This window comes from Bubalus bubalis, chromosome 1 (assembly GCF_019923935.1).
Source record: "Bubalus bubalis isolate 160015118507 breed Murrah chromosome 1, NDDB_SH_1, whole genome shotgun sequence".
Classification (NCBI taxonomy): Eukaryota; Metazoa; Chordata; class Mammalia; order Artiodactyla; family Bovidae; genus Bubalus; species Bubalus bubalis.
The window spans coordinates 21,635,546-21,655,699 of record NC_059157.1 but is presented as its reverse complement, the minus strand read 5'-3'; the positions used below and the strand labels follow the sequence as shown (position 1 = coordinate 21,655,699).

Below are 20,154 nucleotides of genomic sequence, written 5' to 3'. Positions count from 1 at the left end.
AAGCAGCTTCTCTCAGAGCTAGAATTGTCTTTAGAATTGGCGCATGGGACTTGATTTTATGAGACATGGAGCTGGTCTGGATTATTTCATTATTTGTTTCATCCTTTCAGATTTTATGAAAACACAGGTCACATTTCCCCCACCAAGGTATTTGTTATGTATTGTAACCATGGAGCTGTTTAATCGGTTTGTCCTATGGAGCTGCGTTTGAGTGACTTGAATTTTCCACCACATGCCTTTCAAAAGAAAAATTTTGCCTAGTATAGGAGACCTGAAAGTTGTGTTTAGCATTTTCTACCTGTTTTATTAGTTTCTACATATATATACATTATGTTACATTGTTATATTATTTATATTTTTATGGGTTTATTTCTCAAGCATGTGTTTTTACTACTAGCCTCTCAGTAGGCTTTCCAAAGCTTAAATTACTACATAAAAAACATCTGTTGTTTAAATTGAACATTTTCGCAGCTTCCTTTCCTCATTTAAAGAATGAGCAGATCAGTTAAAATTAGGTAAGTCCTCGGAGATGCTGAACACTTTGTAGTCAAAGCGAAGAAACCTCAGTTTTTGTACTCTTGTATGTGTCTGTAATAAATTTCTTGAAACTGAACAAAAGTTTAAGCCTATAATGTTCAGTAATTGAGAATGGTAAACTAGGAGTTTTGAAAAAAAGTACTTAGAAAGAAACCAAATTTCTGTAAACTAAAAGAAAACAGCAGACATCATCTGGAGTTGAACTCTGAGGTAGATATAGGAGTATATTGGCATGGTGGGTGTTTAAAATTCTCAGTTCCTCCACAGGCAGGAAATACTTGAGGGTAGTGACGTTGGTGGCAATCCCTAATCTCTTCCATGTTAACCTCGAGTACACTTTCTGCAAGTGCTTGTTCAGTGCTGGGCTGAGGTCTTTGGTGCCGATATTTGCTTTCGGGACGTTTCCTTGCAAACGTGCATGGAAAATCACTGGGTTGACGGGGGAAGTGCTGGTGTCGTGCAGATGTGCCCAAGGACCAGCGTCTCCAGGCGATCAAGGCTGCCATCATGCTCCTGCCCGACGAGAACCGGGAGGTCCTCCAGACGCTGCTTTACTTCCTGAGCGATGTCACTGCAGTCGTCAAGGAGAACCAGATGACCCCCACCAACCTGGCCGTGTGCTTGGCGCCTTCTCTCTTCCACCTCAACACTCTGAAGAGAGAGAACTCCTCCCCAAGGTACGGGGCCAGTGAGCTGCGCGCGCGCGGTGACGGTGCACACGCCCGTCATTTGGACAGCGGCAGCCTCCCTGTCCTGACAGGGCTGTCCGCCTGTTTTTTTGTTGTGTTAATACCTGAATCCAGCAAAACGGAGTTTGACCTCCTCCTTTGGAAGCCCACGTTCCTCCGCTGTGCTTCTCCCATCCTTCCTACTCAGCCCTGGGGGTGTGGCCTCCTAGACAATGCAGTTTTAACCCGCTTTTGAGAAACATTTGCGTTCCTGCTTTGCCGCGGCAAGGGTTTCCGCTGAGCCTTTGTCAGTGCCCTGGGTAACGTGGTCATCGTACTTTCTACCCACAAAGAACCATGAGGGTTTACTGACCGCAAAAACAGCCCTGGCTTCTGCATAAATAAAACCAGTCTGGCTTGGCTTCTTCAGTAGAACCGAGCTGCTGGCCTGTGCCAGAGGTTGAAAGGAGCTGGATGTGAAATAAGGAAGGATGGTGTTCAGCCTCGAAGTTAAGAACCCGGCCGAGCCAATGTTGCAGAGTTCCTCCTTAGATGCAGAGAAGGTGAAGTGACTGTGGAAGTCGAGGAATCTGGAAAATAACTAAGGCTGATGTTTGCTCAGCATGGTATTCTGTCCCCAGCAAGGGGCTACACCCTGGGTTTCATTATCAACTTTAATCCTCCTAACAATTGAAGGAGGTGAAACTGCTGTTAGTATCTATTTTATACATGAGGTGGGACTGCGAGGCAGGTCCATTAAGTAACTAACTTGCTTCTGTCTGATGGATGGGGAAAACACAAAAAATGGCAGAGGAACTTCTTACTTACACGAATATTTTATATAACATAGGAAGGGCGTCATTAACTCCTTTCTACCAAATTCATCCTGCTGATCCTTTTCGTCGACTCTAAAGGAACTTGACTTTAAAGGAACTCAGCTGTTGGGATGGGGCCTAGTTGTGTTAGGTGAAGTTAGCTTTGCTTCCGAAAGACATACAATGCTTAATTAACTAGTTCTAACCATTGACTAGAGCATTCCTGCTTTAATGGGATAGAGAACTAAAGGGGAGCAGTAGAAAGAGATCAGATAAGATTAGGACAAAACCTCTAGGAAACAATAGACTTTTCTCTCACCAACAGGAGGGGCTCCTGTTTAATTTTAAACTGGAAAGAATGATCCTATTTACCCCAATGGGTGCTTCCCACCCACCCACCAATCAAAGCTGCCTTTCCTTCTCCCCACCCCACATGTATAGACCTTATAAGCTTCTCTGTTGCAATAGGAACCTATTTAACATGGTGTTTTTATTTTTATGGGCTGCATGGTATGGGGGAATCTTAGTTACCTTGACCAGGAATCGAACCCATGCCCCCTGCTTTGGGATCTTAGATATGTAATCACTGGACCACAAGGGAAGTCCCTAACCTGATGGTTTTAAATAGCCTGGATTTCATCAGAGACTGTCTCTTTCATGTTTTTTGTACGTTGTTGATACAACTGAGAAATTTTAGTGACCAAAGTAAAACTCTCTTCAACTACTTAATGTCAAATAAGCTCCAGTGAAATAGCCTTTTTCTCTCCTTTAGGTTTCATATATAAACATTTGAATCTTGCCTCTCCCTCATTTCTCTCTCTAGGGTAATGCAAAGAAAACAGAGTTTGGGCAAACCAGATCAGAAAGATCTGAATGAGAATCTCGCTGCCACTCAAGGGCTGGCCCATATGATTGCTGAGTGCAAGAAGCTTTTCCAGGTAGGGAGATGGAAAGTTTTGTTATTCGTTGATGCTGCTGCTACTAAGTCACTTCAATCATGTCCGACTCTGTGCGAGCCCAGAGACGGCAGCCCACCAGGCTCCCCCGTCCCTGGGATTCTCCAGGCAAGAACACTGGAGCGGGTTGCCATTTCCTTCTCCAGTGCATGAAAGTGAAGTTTCTCAGTTGTGTCCAACTCTTAGCGACCCCATGGACTGCAGCCCACCAGGCTCCTCTGTCCATGGGATTTTCCAGGCAAGAGTACTGGAGTGGGGTGCCATTGCAGCCTCTGAGAACTACCTTATAATCCAGCAATTCCATTCCTAGGTGTATATCCAAAGGAAAAAAAAAAAACACTAAACCTAAGTGTCCGTCAGATGAAAGGAGAAAGAACTAAAGAATATGTGGGGTGTGTCTGTGTGTGTGTGTCTATAAAATGAAATACTATGCCGCCATTAAAAAAAAAAAAAAGAATGAAATTTTGAGTTTTGCCATTTGCAACAACGTGGATGGACCTGGAGGGCACTATGCTTAGTATAATAAGCCAGACAGGGAAAAACAAGAACTGCATGCACCTGTATGTCCTTATATGTAGAATCTAAAAAATAAGACAAAAGAATGAATACAGTGAAACAGAAACAGACTCACGGGTATAGAGAACAAAATAGTGGTTTGAGGGGTTAAACCACAAGATACATTGTACAGCACAGGGAATATAGCCAGTATTTTATCATAACTTTAAATGGAGTATATAAAACAATTAGCTATACTTCAATTAAGAAAAAAATTCTGTGTCTTCGTCAGTGTATTTAGTCACTTTGTCTTCTACTCTAACTTCTTCCTGAAGAGGAGGACCTCACACAGGAATAAGCTTAGGCACCTTTATGAAGTTACTCTGCTTACATCCTCGTGATACCTCGTGGAGTCAGCAGGGACACCCTTCACCTGGTGGAAGCCAAGGGATTAGACTGCTTTCACAGCCTGGAGGATCCTGCCACTTCCACCGATGGGCAACAAACATCCTTTGTCTCTCGTGTCCCTCCCAGGTTCCTGAGGAAATGAGCCGATGTCGAAATTCCTACACCGAACAGGAGCTAAAGCCCCTTACCCTCGAAGCGTTAGGACGCCTTTGTAATGACGACTCAGCCGACTACCAACACTTCCTCCAAGACTGTGTGGACAGCCTGTTTAAAGAGGTCAAGGAGAAGTTCAAAGGCTGGGTCAGCTACTCCACATCTGAGCAGGCCGAGCTCTCCTATAAGAAGGTAAGTCATATCCTCATTTTCAGCCATTCGAGTCTGGTGGTTGGGACTTGGATTCATTAGAGACCAGACCCTTTTGCCAACACAGTGGCCTCCTGTCACCCATCGCCTTCCCTCTAGAGCTGGGCAGATAGGTGATTCATATCCCCGCGGTAAGAGTGGAAACCAGTTCAATGAGGAGTGGTGCTCATTGAACTCATGTCAGAGGAAACTCCCTAGTGAAATCCTTTGGCTCCACAGAATCATGCAAGAGTTTCCTGGAATGTTTTACTAATGGTCTTGGGCCTCCGGGCGTTTTATGAGGAGCTGGCTGTTTCCATCCTTTGATTGGAACCCCCTCAGGCTCTCCTCTGTTCTCAGTCACTCTTCTCCTCGCCCTCTAATAAGCAGGAAGTGCTGGGGGCAGGGATGGTTGGTTTAACTTGAAAGCCCCTTGAGGGCAGAGGTATGCTGTGTGACTTTCCATGCACATGGAGGTATTTGTTGACTTGTCTCTGCCACCTTGAGAATAAAGAAACCTTGAGCACAGTCCGGATGGCCATGCAGGCTTGGATGTGCAAACAGATCTTACTTTCATTGCATTGACCCTAATATGGGTCCCAGGAAAACAAATAAAATCAGAGGTGACCCCAGCAGTCCTATCTGCTTTCTGTTCTGATCTTGAACATGCTTGAGGTCAGCAGCCTGTTAAAGTCAGAAATAAGCATTAGGTCCATGTACCCGGCTAGCAGTTTGTCTTAAGAGTCTAGATGCGTAGGGACTGTTTCGGCACTGAAAAGTCTATCTTCTTCTCAGGTGAGTGAAGGACCGCCTCTGAGGCTTTGGCGGGCAACCATCGAAGTCCCTGCAACACCCGAGGAAATCTTAAAGCGCCTCCTGAAAGAGCAGCACCTCTGGGATGTAGACTTGTTGGATTCAAAAGTGATTGAAATCCTGGACAGCCAGACTGAAATTTACCAGTACGTCCAAAACAGTATGGCGCCCCATCCTGCTCGGGACTATGTCGTTTTGAGGTGAGAGCTTCCGGATTGATTATTATGGCAAGAATGAGCTTATATGTCACTGAACGTTACATTAAAATTACTTAAAACAGAACATACGCTTCCATAAAAGCATTGAACCCTTCCAGATAAGAAAGATAACATCTGCATTTATTCCAGCAGTGTGTCCATCCCTGAAGATGGTTTGAAGTCTCAGAACTGAGCTCAGAGAGGCACAGTCCATCAAATGTGCTCAGTGGTAGCTATTTTTTCCCCTTTAGGATAGATTTTCTCAGAAATAGCTAGTGAATGCATCAGCCAGGAAATAACATTTGGGTCCCAAGTGAGCTGTGGTTGAAGCTGATTTATATGTAATTCCTACATTCTCTGAAGACATTATTGAGGAAAGAATTTCAAAAATCTTTGAGGAAATGTCACATCATTAGTCCAGAACTTCTCCAACAGAGTAACATTCATTTGGACGTCCACGTTCTAGTACATTTGTGAAACATAAAAAGGGTTTTCAAATTCGCTTCAGTTTGGTTCTCTTTCAAAGAACTGACTGTGTGAGCTTGTGTACCCACTGCAGAAGGGGCTCTGTACAGAGTGAGCCATTCGTGAGTTCTTGCACAGGGATGCTTTCTGCCCAGGCTGGGTCACCAGGGGGCCCCTATCCTGCCTTTCAGCTCCCTCCTGTAAGAATGAGGCCCCGTTTTAAACTTGGCTTCCAGGAACCTCCCATTTACTCCCCCTCTCGTTTTGTCTCTGCAGAACATGGAGGACTAATTTACCCAAGGGAGCCTGTGCCCTTTTACTCACCTCGGTGGATCATGACCGGGCCCCTGTGGTGGGAGTGAGGGTCAATGTGCTCCTGGCCAGGTATCTGATGGAACCCTGTGGGTCAGGGAAATCCAAACTCACCTACATGTGCAGAGCAGACTTAAGGTATGTTCTGATGCTGATTTTTTTTTTTTTTTTTTTTTGACATCATGAGTGAGGGGCATAAAGTAGATTCAGACTTTTTGTCTGATGCAAAAAAAAAAAAAAAAAAAAAGGCTTAAATGAATACATCCTTGCATCTTGGATGCTCCACGAAGAGCAGTGTTTATAAAGTAACTCCTTCACATTTCTGGGTCTTCTGGATACCACTTACTAATTTCCACCCTTTAGCGAATTTGGTATTAAAGCAATGCAGATATGGTGGTTCCACCATGAACTTAAAGCCACAGGAAATGAGAGTTTGAATCAGCAAGCCGATGTGTGTTATTTTATATTCAAAGATATTTGAATAATATGACATGCCCTTTTAGTAATTAATTAGGCATATGCTCTGTGTCTTAGATCAGTGTGAGTTCTTATCAAAAAAAACAAGGAAAAAAAAAATCAACCTCTGAAAACTTTCCAAAGTGGCTCTCCTGCTTAATCAATTCTTGTTTGAAGTCTTTACATTGCCGTACTTCAAGTATCTGTTATCTGTTTTTGTTCAATACGCCAGAGCTTTCCTGAACAGTTATACCCAGTCTGTGTGTGTTAGTTGTTCGGCCATGTCCGACTCTTTGTGACCCCATGGACTTAACCCTCCCTCTGTCCGTAGGATTCTCCAGGCAGGAATACTGGAGTGGGTTGCCATTTCCTCCTGCTGGGGATCTTCTCGACCCCGGGATTGAACCCAGGTCTCCTGTATTGCAGTCAGATTCTTTACTGTCTGAACCACCAGGGAAGCCCAGTCTCATCCCATATTTGCACTCAGTATGCTGTTCTTTGAGAAACTTCTGGTTCCATAAGTGTGATGAAGGTGCCAGGAGATTACTTTGGAATAGTCAGAGAGGTCTTTACTTGCACATTTGCACATCAAGAAATAGAAGTGTATTCAGAACTCCCTTCAGCTGATTCAGGGTTTTCCAAGTTGAATAATTTGTTTGCGTTTCCTTTCTGTCTGCCATAGGGGCCACATGCCAGAGTGGTACACGAAATCTTTTGGACATTTGTGTGCAGCTGAAGTGGTAAAGATCCGAGACTCCTTCAGTCATCAGAACACTGAAACCAAAGACACCAAATCTAGGTGATTCCTGAAGCGTGTCCACTGTCTGGGCGTTTGTTTCTAGAACACTTGCCAGTTCTTGGAAGATTGGGTTCAGTGTCTGATCCTGAAACAAAACTACAAATTGGAGAGTGGGAACTGACTATAGCGATTTGATACCTTTTTAAAGCTGCTTCCTGTTTGTGTAAGGTCTGTATTATGGACCTTGACTGGAATATATGACTGTGCAAAAAAAAAAAAAAAGTATTCTTATTTGAATTGCTTCTGAGAAGCAAAACTCTATAACTGCATTCGGGAAGATAATGAAGAGACTTCATTTTCTTGCAATGTCAGTGTCTGTGTACGTGTACCTATGTCATTTTCTTTGCAGTGTGTGGAGGGATGGGTGTATCCACTGGAATAGTTGGTCCTCTTTGACATGTTTTCTCACTGAGAAGAGCAAAGAAAGGTTTGCACAGAGGAGCGTGTGTATGTGTGTTTGTTGCTGGTTGAATGGCAGAGATGTGTAAGTTGGGCCGCAGTGTCTGGCACACTGAGACACCTCCAAGAAGGATTTTGATGCCCCAGGTTCAGTTTAACCTGGAATATCTGACCACCCATGGAATCGTCCAGAAAGGGAACCCGTTTATTTTGGGGTGTTGGACAACCCACCCATGTCTTTTTTTTCTTTTCTTTTCTGAGTTAGTAGACATATTCCTTTTCCACCAACCTCTTCTTTACCTTAAAAGTGATTGTAATTTACTCAGCCCCTTTCGAACGCAGTTTGTCTGTAAATCTGATTGCAAGGAGCAAAGTTGTTTTTATCCAGTAGAGGTGAATTCAGGGATGGAAATTCTTCCTTGCTAGCACCAAAGCAGTTTTGTTTTGGTTTGGTTTGGTTTTTAAGTTGAGATGTGAAAACGGACCACTCTATCTATTTCTGAATCAAGTATCAATACTTTCTATGTATCTGCAAAGTCTTTGCATGTCTGTGTTGGGAGAAACTCTTAAAGGCACTATGTATGGGAACACAGGAAACTTATGTCCCAAGGAACTCCTTGCAAATGTAACCCAACCAAAAAGTTGCTTGTTGTTATTATGGTTATTCGCAGCATTTTTTTAAAGCTGCATATGTTTATTAATTGGATTTGTCCTTATCAGCAAAGAGGGTTTGTTTTGTTTTTCCTCTATTTCTTTTTCTTCTCTTTTCTGAAGCCCTTGGGATAGATTTTAGTAGTAATGGAAAGTTCTAATCACAGTAAAAACAAATAAAAACACACTAGTGCAGGGTTTTGGAAGGGTGGTCTTTATACAGGTTTTACTGTAATAGTAAAGGTTGGCTCAAAGGACAGTATTAGTGAAATTTATTTTATATGGATCAAAAGTGAATAATGTATGAATGAGAGCTGTAGGAAGGATTTTAATTTTGTTATAATTTAGTTACCATTGTCAGTGTTATTTCAAAGGTTCTTTGAAGAATTAAGGGGCAGGGGACAGATGAGAGTTTAATTTGAGTATTTTGGATATTAGTGTTCCTCATGAAGATATACTTGTATATGCAATTTTAATGGCCTTCAGATTTGTAAGATTGTATGTTGTATATACCATTCTATTAAGAAATATGTACACCTTCCTGTCCACTGTGCTTCCCAACATAGATAAAGCATGATGAAAATTATTATTTAAAATATACTTGTATTTATACCTCAGATATTCTTTTGGATTTTGTACCTCAAGTCTTTTTGGTTTGTTTTTTGTTTTTTGCTAATGTAAATACACTTTACATGAATACAGTCTAAGTGAAAAAAAGTAAATAAAAGAAGAAGTTTATAAGTTGCTCTATATCTGTACAGAATATAATCAATAAGTGCACTATTAAATGTTTAAAGTAAGGGAAATGTCTGGCCTGCTTTCCATTGTATTGCATCTCTCTACCACCCTTCAAACCACAGATGGCAAGGCTTACCATCCTAGCATCAACTGAAATGAAAATATAGATTTGCTGCAGGAAAAAATCAGACTGCAAATCATTCCAAGGCCAAACTGCAACTGAGCCACTCACTCACAAACAGGAAACCCTGGTGAAGGTTCAGGAAGCACGGAGATGCTCTCCAAACAAAGGTCACGAGGAAACGATGCTGAGAAAGTTACAAGAATAAGCAACAGCAACCGAAAGATGCCCCTAAGCAAAGCCAAGGTCATGGATTCTTTCCATAAAAGGTCTCTTTCCCACTGTTTGCTTTCCTGTTCAAAGGATTCCTTACATATTTGACCGGAGGAGAATGTGAAGGATATGAACATTTTCAAGAAGTCTGCTTTAAGCCACCTACCGTGATATTGCCCCAACTTACTAATTGTGACTAATTGCCTAGATTGTAAGCTCTCTGAGAGCAGGGCTCTTCTATATGTCTTTATAATCCCCTACAGCAGCTTTCAGTGTTTTGTACTTGTAGGCACCTAATAAATTTATTATTTGCCAAATGGAATTGATTGAATTTGTGTCTGTTGTTTGAAAATGGATCGAATCTAGGATGTTCTCCATCACTGTGGCTCTTCTGTGCCCATTTTGAGATGGCAGGGACTGGAACTTGTTACATCTAGTGAAATCTCACAGTTCAAACTGAAGAAGACATAGATGCTCTACAGAGATGCTCTGGATTCTAAATTAGAGAGTTCTTTGTGCTTGAAATTCAGCCAGTCTCATTTCTCCAATACAATGTGATACAGATCTTAAAATTTGCTCTTCAGAAATACTATGGGCATAGTAAAGGGGAAAAACCAACCTTAATAGATTTTTTTTTTTTTTTAATTTTTTAAAAAAGACACACAGCCCAAAGCCTTTTTTATTTGCTCCTGCCTCCAGTCCTGGTTTCCTCAGAGCCATATAAAATGAAAAATCAAAATGTCTCAGGCCTGAAATAGCAAAAGTTCAGTTGTTTGAATGCCTCTGGAGTCATGACTTACACATAGGCTAAGTGTGGTTACCACGGTGGGAGAGATGCTCTCACGGGCACCAAGGTAGATTCAGATTGCTCTTGTCACCACCATTGTCCTTATCACCTCCTTTAGTCAGTTACTCCAACACCTGTTTATTTCACCCACATGGAGCTCAGACCTGAAGATACTGCAGTCCTGAAAATCTGCTCTCATGGACACTAATATAGAAATGATAACACCCCATAGCATCCTGCCCACCAGTTTACAGATAGAGTGACTTGGGAGATTCTAACAAAATTAAATGGATTCTTAATTTTACGAATTAAAATTCTTGAAATTTGCCGGCAGGGCTAAGGGAAACAGCTGAGATTTTGGAAAAGTAAAAAAATGGGGAAAGCCAGGAAAGATAATCCAAACTGGTGCTTTTCCAACACCTCTGGTTAGAGGGGTATGTGTGAGTGTGTATGCATGCAGAAGGAGATAAAGGCAAAAGAGCTGTGTGAGATTTACTTTTTTTAATTATGAAAGACTAACACATTTGCCAGGAGACTTGGAAAATACAGAACAAGGTTATAAATACTTCCACTATATATTATTTTGTGTATAATATATACAATATATATACAAAAATATAATATATAAAATTATTTTAAGTAGTAAATTAAGATTTTTAGAGTTTCAATATCAAACTCCCCAAAATTAATAGAATGAATATACAGAGAAGTAGAAGGATATAGTAGACCTGAAAAGCACAGTGAACCAATTCAACATAAGATTTATACAATTTTCACACAAGAGTAGGTACAAATTCTGTTCAAGTTCTCATAGACAAACCCATAGACCAACATTCATGGGTCTTTTTGCCACTTCTGTCAACTTTTCACATACTTAATCCTCACATGCACCCCTTGAAGCGTAGGTATTATCCTTCTAAGCCACAGGTTAAAGTGTTCAGAGCCTGAAAGAAGTTTAAATTCCAGCTCACTTGATCCTACCCCAGCCCATCTCCCATCTGCTGATCTTTCTTTAATCCAGTGACAAATTTCTCATAGCAATATCCAGTTCACTCAGGTCATCTCAGCATTGGAATCAGAAGGAACACAGAGAAAAGGGAAGTCCATAGCAAAATCATATTAAGTCGAAGTTCCCAAGAAATTATTCTGTCACCCAATTACTGAGAGGCTTAAGGAAAAATTAAGTAGGCTAAAGTTTAAATATAAGGCAAAAGTTTTGCTTCAGGTTAATGGTTTAGAGAATTTGTAGTTCTGTTTGCAAACTGAATATGTTATTTGTGGTGTACCAAGACTCCAGTGATGCCTCCCGTGAGACAGAAGACCCGCTCCTCCCCATCTGTACCTGCAGAAAAATCTGACATGTCATCTGATTGCAACCCACCCGACCTGGGTGGGTCTTGCAGTGCTTCATGGATACAAGGGAAATAGCTATTTACAGGCCCCTTAGAGTGCAGCCCAGGCTCAGAAACCCCATCCTGTGATTTTCTGCAGTTCATCACGGTGCCCTTTCCACCAGCCAAGAATACCGTGAAGTGCCACTGACATATTTGTTAAGGTTTTGAAAAACAAGAGCACATTGAAAAGTAAAGGATCCTTCATGAAACCGAAGTGGGATTTAGCCCACATGTTTTCCTTCACCTGCCTGTTGAAGCATACATATATGATTCTAAAGCAGAAAGCCTAAACAATGAGATCATGGCATGCATGTCATCTTGGTATTCCATCAGGATGAAATTTGCCTAAGGAATTTAAATTCCAGTTGCCTAAGGAATGCAAATTACAAAAACCCTCCAAGAGCCTGTGGCAGGGGAAACTCAGGTAGGTCTGTGCAGTTGCAGTGAAATTGGACCCATTCTCCAGGGAATGATCAGTTCTTTGCAGGCTGGGGGTTTGCTAAATCATGTCGGCAGCTGTAGCCAAAGTAATTACCCTCACTGTGTATACACAGTTCCCATTAGAGCAGCCGGTTTGCCTGTCTGGACCCAAGGCTGTGTTGACACCTATAGTATAAACACCTCTTTGGAGAGATTTTTCATCTCATTAGACTTAAAAAGAAGTGAATTGAGGGCTAGAAATGTTATTCCTCATAGGGGATTTTCATTTCTTTCTTTCTCTTTTCAGTCAAGATACAAAGCACCACGGAGAACAAAAACCTTACTCTTTTTATTATGACTTGACATCAGCCATGATTGGGTGATGCTGTTCCCACAAAAACAGTGACTTGTTCCCATAAAAATTGTCTGATTCCTGAGGAAATCGTTTCAGAAATCTTTGTAGGTTACAGGTACGTGACAAATACAAGTGAGTTTGGCTTAAGTCTGAGAGGACTTGCTGCTGAGCTACCCTTTAATAAGCATATCAATGTGCAAGGTACTGAAATACATGCTTTACTGATTACATTTAAATCTCACAGCAGTCCTTTGAAGAAGACCTTACTAGCCTCATGTTATAAGTGAAAAAGCTTAAAGACATTGGGATGCTTAAAAAAATAAAGCAGCTATATAATATATGCAAAGGGACTCAAGAAATTCTAGAACAGCACGGTACAACACAGCATTCTGCCACTGGTACACGTGACTGTTGCTGAAATGTGGCTACTGTGACTGAGGATCTGATCTGAATGTTTCATTTTACTTAATTTTTATTAAATTTAAATAGTTCCAGGTAGCTAGTGGCTACTGAACTGGACAGTGTAGATTTTATTCCAAAGATCTGAGAATAATTCCAAGCAATCCAATTCTTCTCTCTCTACCACCTACAATAATCCTCTAAGAACAAGAGAAGGAAGGAGAAAAAAAAAAAAGAGAGAAGGAAGGCAGGGAAAAGAAATCTAATCAATTGTAGAAACCCACATTTCAGGTCAGATAGTATCCACTAACCATTCTACCAGTCACGAGGCTAAAACTGTGTGTTCCTTGTCCTGTGCCAGCTCCTGCATTTCTCAAGCTTGAGTTGGATGACCTCTTTTCTTTGCTGGTGGAGTATTTTTACATAACCAAACCAGAGATAAGCTGGAGCTGACCTGAAAGAATGCTTTGTCATTCAGAACATTCTCCCAGGCTTGTTGCAGGCAGGCCCAGGCATCCTGGCAGATGCTGCTGTCCAGGAACCACAGTGGTCCCTTCGCGGTCAACGTCTGTCCCTTCAATTCCCTTGTCGCTGGTGTCTAGGCCTTCCTGCATGCTGGTGAGAGTAGCCACTTGGCAGCAGCTGTCAGAGCCCAGGGTGTGCTTCAGTAATAGTTCTTTTATTTTTTTTTAAATTTCATTGTACAGCAAAGTGAATCAGTCATACATAATCCCCTCTCTTTTGGATTTCCTTCTCATTGAGGTCACCACAGATCACTGAGTAGAATTCCCTGCGCTATACAGTAAGTTTTCTATTTTAATTAGTTATCTATTTAATACATAGTATCCATAGTATATATATGTCAGTCCCAATCTCTCAATTCATCCCCACCCCACCCCCACCCTTAGCCTCTTGGCATTCGTTCATTTATTCTTTACATCTGTGTCTCTATTTCTGCTTTGCAAATCGGTTCATCTGTAGCATTTTTTTCTGGATTGTGATAGGAGTTCTTGATCCAGGTTTGATATGTGTGAGGCGTCAGAACTTCAAGGCCGGTGGTAACAACTCTAAGATAAAGATACATCTTCAACAGGGGGTCCTAGCTTTTTGCTTCCAAGGACTCTTCACTACATCGCTTACTGCCTTCCACTCTTTTTCCGAGTTGTCAAAGATTTAAGGTATTAAACAGTACAGTTTACACAGGGAAGCCCGGTGTGCTGCAGTCCGTGGAGTCACAGAGTCAGACACAACTTAGCAACCGAACAACAATGTTTTCTTTGAATTTTCATCAAGATACACACTATTTAAAACTGCTAATGAGGTCTAGATGGCATCACCGACTACATGGACATGAGTTTGAGTGAACTCCAGGAGTTGGTGATGGACAGGGAGGCCTGGCGTGCTGCTATTCATGGGGTCGCAAAGAGTCGGACACGACTGAGCAACTGAATTGAACTGAACTGAATGAGGTCTAGAAGGGTCTTAGAACTGTGTGTGAGATATCTTTTATTGGCATATGGTTTGAGAGTTTTCTTAATGAAAAATAGCTTACGAAGGCTGTTAAGCTGAACACTGTCCAAGGCCACTGACTCCTCCCAGTCACTGGTCTGTAGTTGAATGATGGTTCCTAGCCCTGCTCAGATAATTCATCAAGGAAACGGGGGATTTAATGTCAAGTTCCAGAGAAACCAGTTTTCTTGACTTCCTGGGGTGATAGGATGCATTTTTTTCAATAGCAAAGATAAGTCAAGCTCTATTTTGTTGCAGTATTTTTAAATGTAAAAATATGAATAGACCATTAATATCATTCCAGGAAAGCAGGAAATGAAGAGGTCATACAGACTGTAAAGATTATTAAAGCAAGAAGAGATGTGAAGTCCCTGGGGCCGTGCAAAATGTTGCAATATCTCAAAAGAGCTAGAGAATATTTCACCCCATGACCCAGAATACTGAAAATGGGATATGTTTTCCTGCCACCATCCGGAAAGGAAAGAAGATAAATTTCCAGAAACCGAGCAACCTGACTGGTAAGGCAGGATAAGGATGTAGATGTTTGTTCTTAACCAACCTAATGCCATAAACACTCTTGGTCAGATTAATCCTCACCACGTTGCCACCCATGGGCAGCTCTGGCTGGCTGATCCTGAGAGGTCCAGCAGGATCCTCCGGGAACTCCCCCTTGTCAGTGACTCCAGGACATAGGTCAGCCTGGCATCAGTGGGACCAGTGGCCATTTAAATTTCAGGATCGCATTTTTTGCTGACTTCTTTTTTTTTTTCCCATTTCATAACGAAGCAGACCTAACAGTTAAGAAAGCAGTTTCTAAGACTGATAACTTCATTTCTTGGCATTGACTTAACTTTCCAGTTTTCTCTGATCCTAAACCCATTCTATGCCAAGAAAAGTACAAATCAAGATAAAAATCAGGAAATATAGGGGCCGTGCCTCTCAACAAAACCCTCAAGTAAGCAGCAAAAGAAAGAAATAGGTAGGATAAAGAGGAAACAAGCAAGAGAATCTAATCATTAAAATATACTCACTAAAGTTCTTAACTCTCCATCACCCCTTTTGCACCTACCTCTGTGTTTGGAGACACAAAGAGCCAGATGCTTTTTCTTATGTTGCCTAATGAAATGCCATTTCTTACTTCAATTTTCACACTAAACTCCTTGACCTCCTCCTCTTCACATCCTCTTGATACTTGAATTCCCCTCACTCTGGCCCCTGTTCCTTCACACTAATACTTCCTCTCTCCTGTGACTTTTCTCTCCTCATGCCTTCTAACCAGCTTTATTTCCAGGCCCTCCCCTGGCCTCCCAGGTGGCCTGGAAGACTCCCTCTGTCTCTTCCTTCATCTCTTTCCATCTCTCACATCTCCATATGCTTCCTTTTCCTGTCCCACATCCTTCCAAACGAACAAACAAGGAAAAAAAAAAAAAAAACATAAAAACAAAAAATCGTTCAAGTAGTTTCTTAGGCTTCAATTTGCAAAGCAGGAAGATCACTTTGTATTTCTCTTGTTTCTGTTAATTGACAGGTATTCAGCCTATCTCTGCTAGATGGATTGAAGAATTCTTTATCCCACTGCCCTCACTGGGCAAGGACAGCAATATGAGGGAATGCTATGGGACATGGTAAGGCACCGGGGAGAGAATTAATGGTCCTTCACTAAGCTGGACAGGTACAGGCACAGCAGGGGATTCGGAGAAAGCAGATCAGGGCAATGTTTTCTTAAGTTCAGGGTTACACATGCATAGGTTTGAGGACAAAGGGAATTTGCCCATGGAGATGGAGGGATGTGGACAGCCTCAGAGTCCCTCTGTTACAGGGACAGAATGGGCTCACAAGATGAAAGGTGACTTTAAGAAAAGAAGGAAGGTGCCTTCCTCTGGGACAGCAAGGAAGGACAGACTGAGAAAGGATCCTGGTCAACCAGAGCCTGGGGCTGTGGGGTCAGAGCATGTTGAATTGGATGAGACTTTCAAGATAACGAAATCCCACCATCTGATCTTCCAGAAGTGGAAGCAGTAACCCTGTAAGAGTCTGTGACTGCCTTTAGGTTTCAAACTGCAGCAACAAATGGGCCAGAAGTCACATTAGGGTGACAGCGGTCACCTGGAGGGCCTTGAGTTCTCCTCTCCAATAAAACAGCACATGAATGCTTTGATGATAGCCATTTCCCTCTGAGTTCACCTCCATCAGGTGCTCCAGTGTGACTGTCATTCACACTTCTGGCTCTTCTAGGGCTGGGACCCATGTCACTGTCGGCCAGGAGTGTCATGCCTACTTTATTCCCTAAAGCTGTGGGTGGCCATTGGGTTACATGAATTATTGTGCACTTAAGTGCGTAAGTCTGCACAATTCTAGCGTTTCCATCTATTATCTTGCTTAATCCTCACTGCACACCTATAAGGTTGGGAGGCATTGTTACGTCATTTTACAGATGAGAAAATCAAAGCATGGCTAGGTTAAGCTGTCTGGGTCCCCATCAGATAAATCACATAAAGCATTTAGAACACAGCCCAGCATGTGGTGAGCACTGAGTCAGTTAGCTATTGTTATTTTTAATATTACACTAGAGGTCGTTCAGGGCTTTGCAGGTGGCTCAGTGGTAAAGAATCTTCCTGCCAATGCAGAAGATGCAAGAGACTTGGGTTCGATCCCTGGGGTCAGGAAGATACCCTGGAGAAGGCAATAGCAACCCACTCCAGTATTCTTGCCTGGAAAATCCCACAGACAGAGGCGCATGGTGGGCTACGGTCCATGGGGGTCACAAAGAGTCGGACATGACTTATCAACTAAACAACAACAAAACAACAGACATCATTTTGTGCAACAGGTGGGAGCACAGACTCTGGACAGATTTTCACAGTTAAACCATCACTGACAGTGAGCATATAATCTCAGACAAATTGTTACTTAACCTCAGTTTTCATATCTGCAAAATAGACATAACAATAGCAGAGATAAAAAATAGCAAAAATAAAATTTGGTTTTATAATAACAAAAATTATTATACAAAAAATTGTTAATAGAACCTTGCCCAATGCACAGTAATTACTAGGTATCACTACTTCTAAATATCTGTTTCTTATTCTTTCCTGGTTTAAACTTGTGCCTAAAATACACTATCCATATTCTTCAAACTAATATTAATTAAGATGAATACTGTCCAAGCTTGGATAACCAGACTCCATAAGCAAAGTGGTGAAGACCTGACAGTTTCTTTTCTTCATGAAGTGTCCAGAATTCAGCAGCATTAGCCCTCCATTTTAACTTGGTTATTCATTCAACAAACATTTGTTGAATACCTGTTCAGTTCAGTCACTCAGGCGTGTCCGACTCTTTGCGACCCCATGAATCACAGCACACCAGGCCTCCCTGTCCATCACCAACTCCCGGAGTTCACTCAAACTCATGTCCATCAAGTCGGTGATGCCATCCAGCCATCTCATCTTCTGTTGTCCCCTTCTCCTCCTGCCCCCAATCCCTCCCAGGATCAGGGTCTTTTCCAATGAGTCAACTCTTCGCATGAGGTGGCCAAAGTATTGGAGTTTCAGCTTTAGCATCAGTCCCTCCAAAGAACACCCAGGACGGATCTCCTTTAGAATGGACTGGTTGGATCTCCTTGCAGTCCAAGGGACTCTCAAGAGTCTTCTCCAACACCACAGTTCAAAAGCATCAATTCTTTGGTGCTCAGCTTTCTTCACAGTCCAGCTCTCACATCCATAACTACTAGGTACCAACAAAGGAAAGCCACAGAAGCATATGTCATCCCTCTTGACTTGGAGGTGATTCTAGGTCTTTTCAAGGAGGCAGACAGAGAAATCATTTCAATAAAATGTGTTGGAGTGGTGACTCCACCCCGACACCCTGAGGAGGAGATGACATTTGAGCTGGGTGTTGAAGGATGAAGGTGAGGGAGAGGGCAGAAATGCATTCCAGGCAGGGGCGATGATAGGCAGCTTGGAGGAGCTTGGATTGGGGAGGAAGTTGGGAGGGCTTTGCACATGGGAAACATCTGCTCTGGTGGTTCAGTTGGTAAAGAATTTGCCTGCAATGCAGGAGAGCTGGGTTCGATGGGAAGATCCCCTGGAGGAGGAAATGGCAACCCACTCCAGTACTCCCTTGCCTGGAGAATTCCATGAGCAGAGGAGCTGGGCAGGTTACAGTCCATGGGATTGCAGAGTCAGACACAACTGTATGACTAACTTTCACTTTCACTTGCACGTGGGGGGAGGTGTTCTGTAGGGAAGGTGTGGCAGGAGAAAGACCTGGGAGAAGCAGGAGCTGTGAGGTGGACAAGGGCCTTGCATACCTTTCTCGAAAATCTGAATGTCACCCTACAGGCAGTGGGAAGCTTGCAAATCTTTAAAGGAGGGAAGCAATAGAATCAGATCTGACTTTTTAAAAGAAGAGGCTGCTGGTGGTGTGGAGGGTGGATTCAGTAAGAAGGCTGGAGGCTGGGAAGGCAGTACTGAGCCCCTCACAGGAGTCCCCCCACCTTGAGATCATGAGCGCCAGGACCAGAGGGCGCCGTGGGGATGAGGAGAGGAGATGAGGCACTGGAGGTTGGTTAGGAGGCGGACAACAGGGCTTGGTGACAGTCTGGTTGGAATGAGAGAGTGGCGATGAGAATTAAACCCCACCCTGCAGCCTGGGATAAGCAGTTCAGGAGCAGAAACAGATCTGGGATGATGCTGGAAGGTACAGTGAGTTCAGCTGTGAGAACACTGAGGCTTCTGAAGGCGTCTCAGCGGAGCTGTCCCGTGGGTGGTGGACATGATCTAGGTCAGGAGTTCCTGAGAGAAGCCTGGTGTGATGCATGGATGGAAGGGTAGATGGTAGCTAAAACCATGGATTGTCCTGGCCCAGGGAAGAATAGAGAAGCCACCTGTGCTGTGCAAGCCACAGGGCCTGGAGGTCACGTTATAAAAGACCCCAGGACCCTGGGATGCGGAGAGAGAAGGGCGCCTGGATAATTACCGGGACTCTAAGGGGTTTTCTACCTAACTTGATGTTTTAGGTTCACGAGTGCCCTAGGTTAATTAAAGAGGATGAATTTTGTTTCTGCATCCCTTCCATACAGGGCTGGAGGCCTCATGGAGAAGTGGAATGGAAAAAGAGTGACTGGCATCAACTAAAAAACTTAATTAAATGGAATAAATGTGCACATCAAATTTTTTAAAAGTCAGAAATTGCCCTAGAGTCCCTGATACTCAGACCCAGTCCCTGTTTCACAAAGTTGGTGTTTCCCAGAGAAAAGAACTGGTTGCTACTTCATTATCTTTAAAAAATAAAATAAAAGGCAAGAAAAGTCTAATTCAAATTATGCCTTAGCACAATAAGCCTGTACAAACTAATTAAAAGACTTGGTTGATTTTATAAGAAACTACATCCTCCCCTGTGTAGTGTCTTTTGCTATCCTGTGATAAGCAGCAGTTTCAACTGGCAGTTATGTGCCATTAAATTGATTATAATTAATAATAGTTATATGTCATTTAGAGCTTCCCAGGTGGCACTAGTGGTAAAGAATCCACCTGCCAACGCAGCAGGTGTAAGAGACATGAGTTTGATCTCTGGGTCGGAAAGATCCCCTGGAGGAGGTCATGGTAACCCACTCCAGGATTCTTGCCTGGAAAATCCCATGGTCAGGGGAGCCTGGAGGGCTATGGTCCATGGGGTCGCAAAGAATCAGACACACAGAGCACATATATCACTTAAATTATTTAAATTATAATGGGAAAAATAGTTATGTTTACTTAATCAACACACTTTAATTGATAGACATCAGTTTGCAAAATATGAAGTTTCTGAGAATTAAAAATAAAACAGAACCCTGCCTGGCAAAGAGCCTCAGAACCCACAGCAAATGCTTGGCCCTTAGTCTGCGTCCTAGTTAGTGGTTGGGAGC

At 42.6% G+C, this 20,154-nt stretch overlaps 1 protein-coding gene and 1 long non-coding RNA gene across 9 annotated transcripts in view; both read left to right on the top strand.

Moving 5' to 3' along the window:
• Positions 1-9,707, top strand: part of DLC1 (DLC1 Rho GTPase activating protein) — a 434,197-nt gene extending 424,490 nt beyond the window's left edge. For all 7 annotated transcript variants that reach the window (XM_006075395.4, XM_006075393.4, XM_044937824.1 and 4 more), the window contains 6 exons: positions 1,001-1,214; positions 2,844-2,958; positions 4,006-4,224; positions 5,017-5,234; positions 5,973-6,146; positions 7,147-9,707. In XM_006075395.4, coding sequence (XP_006075457.2) covers positions 1,001-1,214; positions 2,844-2,958; positions 4,006-4,224; positions 5,017-5,234; positions 5,973-6,146; positions 7,147-7,267 — 1,061 coding nt within the window. In that variant the 3' untranslated portion in view covers positions 7,268-9,707. The remainder of the gene's footprint in view (positions 1-1,000; positions 1,215-2,843; positions 2,959-4,005; positions 4,225-5,016; positions 5,235-5,972; positions 6,147-7,146) is intronic.
• Positions 9,708-10,829: 1,122 nt separating this feature from the next.
• LOC123332181 lies at positions 10,830-19,749 on the top strand. 2 transcript variants are annotated; one of them, XR_006548949.1, is made up of 4 exons: positions 10,830-12,456; positions 14,554-14,767; positions 15,778-15,874; positions 19,330-19,749. It is a non-coding gene; the product is annotated as an uncharacterized LOC123332181 (long non-coding RNA). The 2 variants fall into 2 exon arrangements; XR_006548948.1 differs by lacking the exon at positions 10,830-12,456 and having other exon boundaries at positions 13,659-14,767.
• The last annotated feature ends 405 nt before the right edge of the window (positions 19,750-20,154 follow it).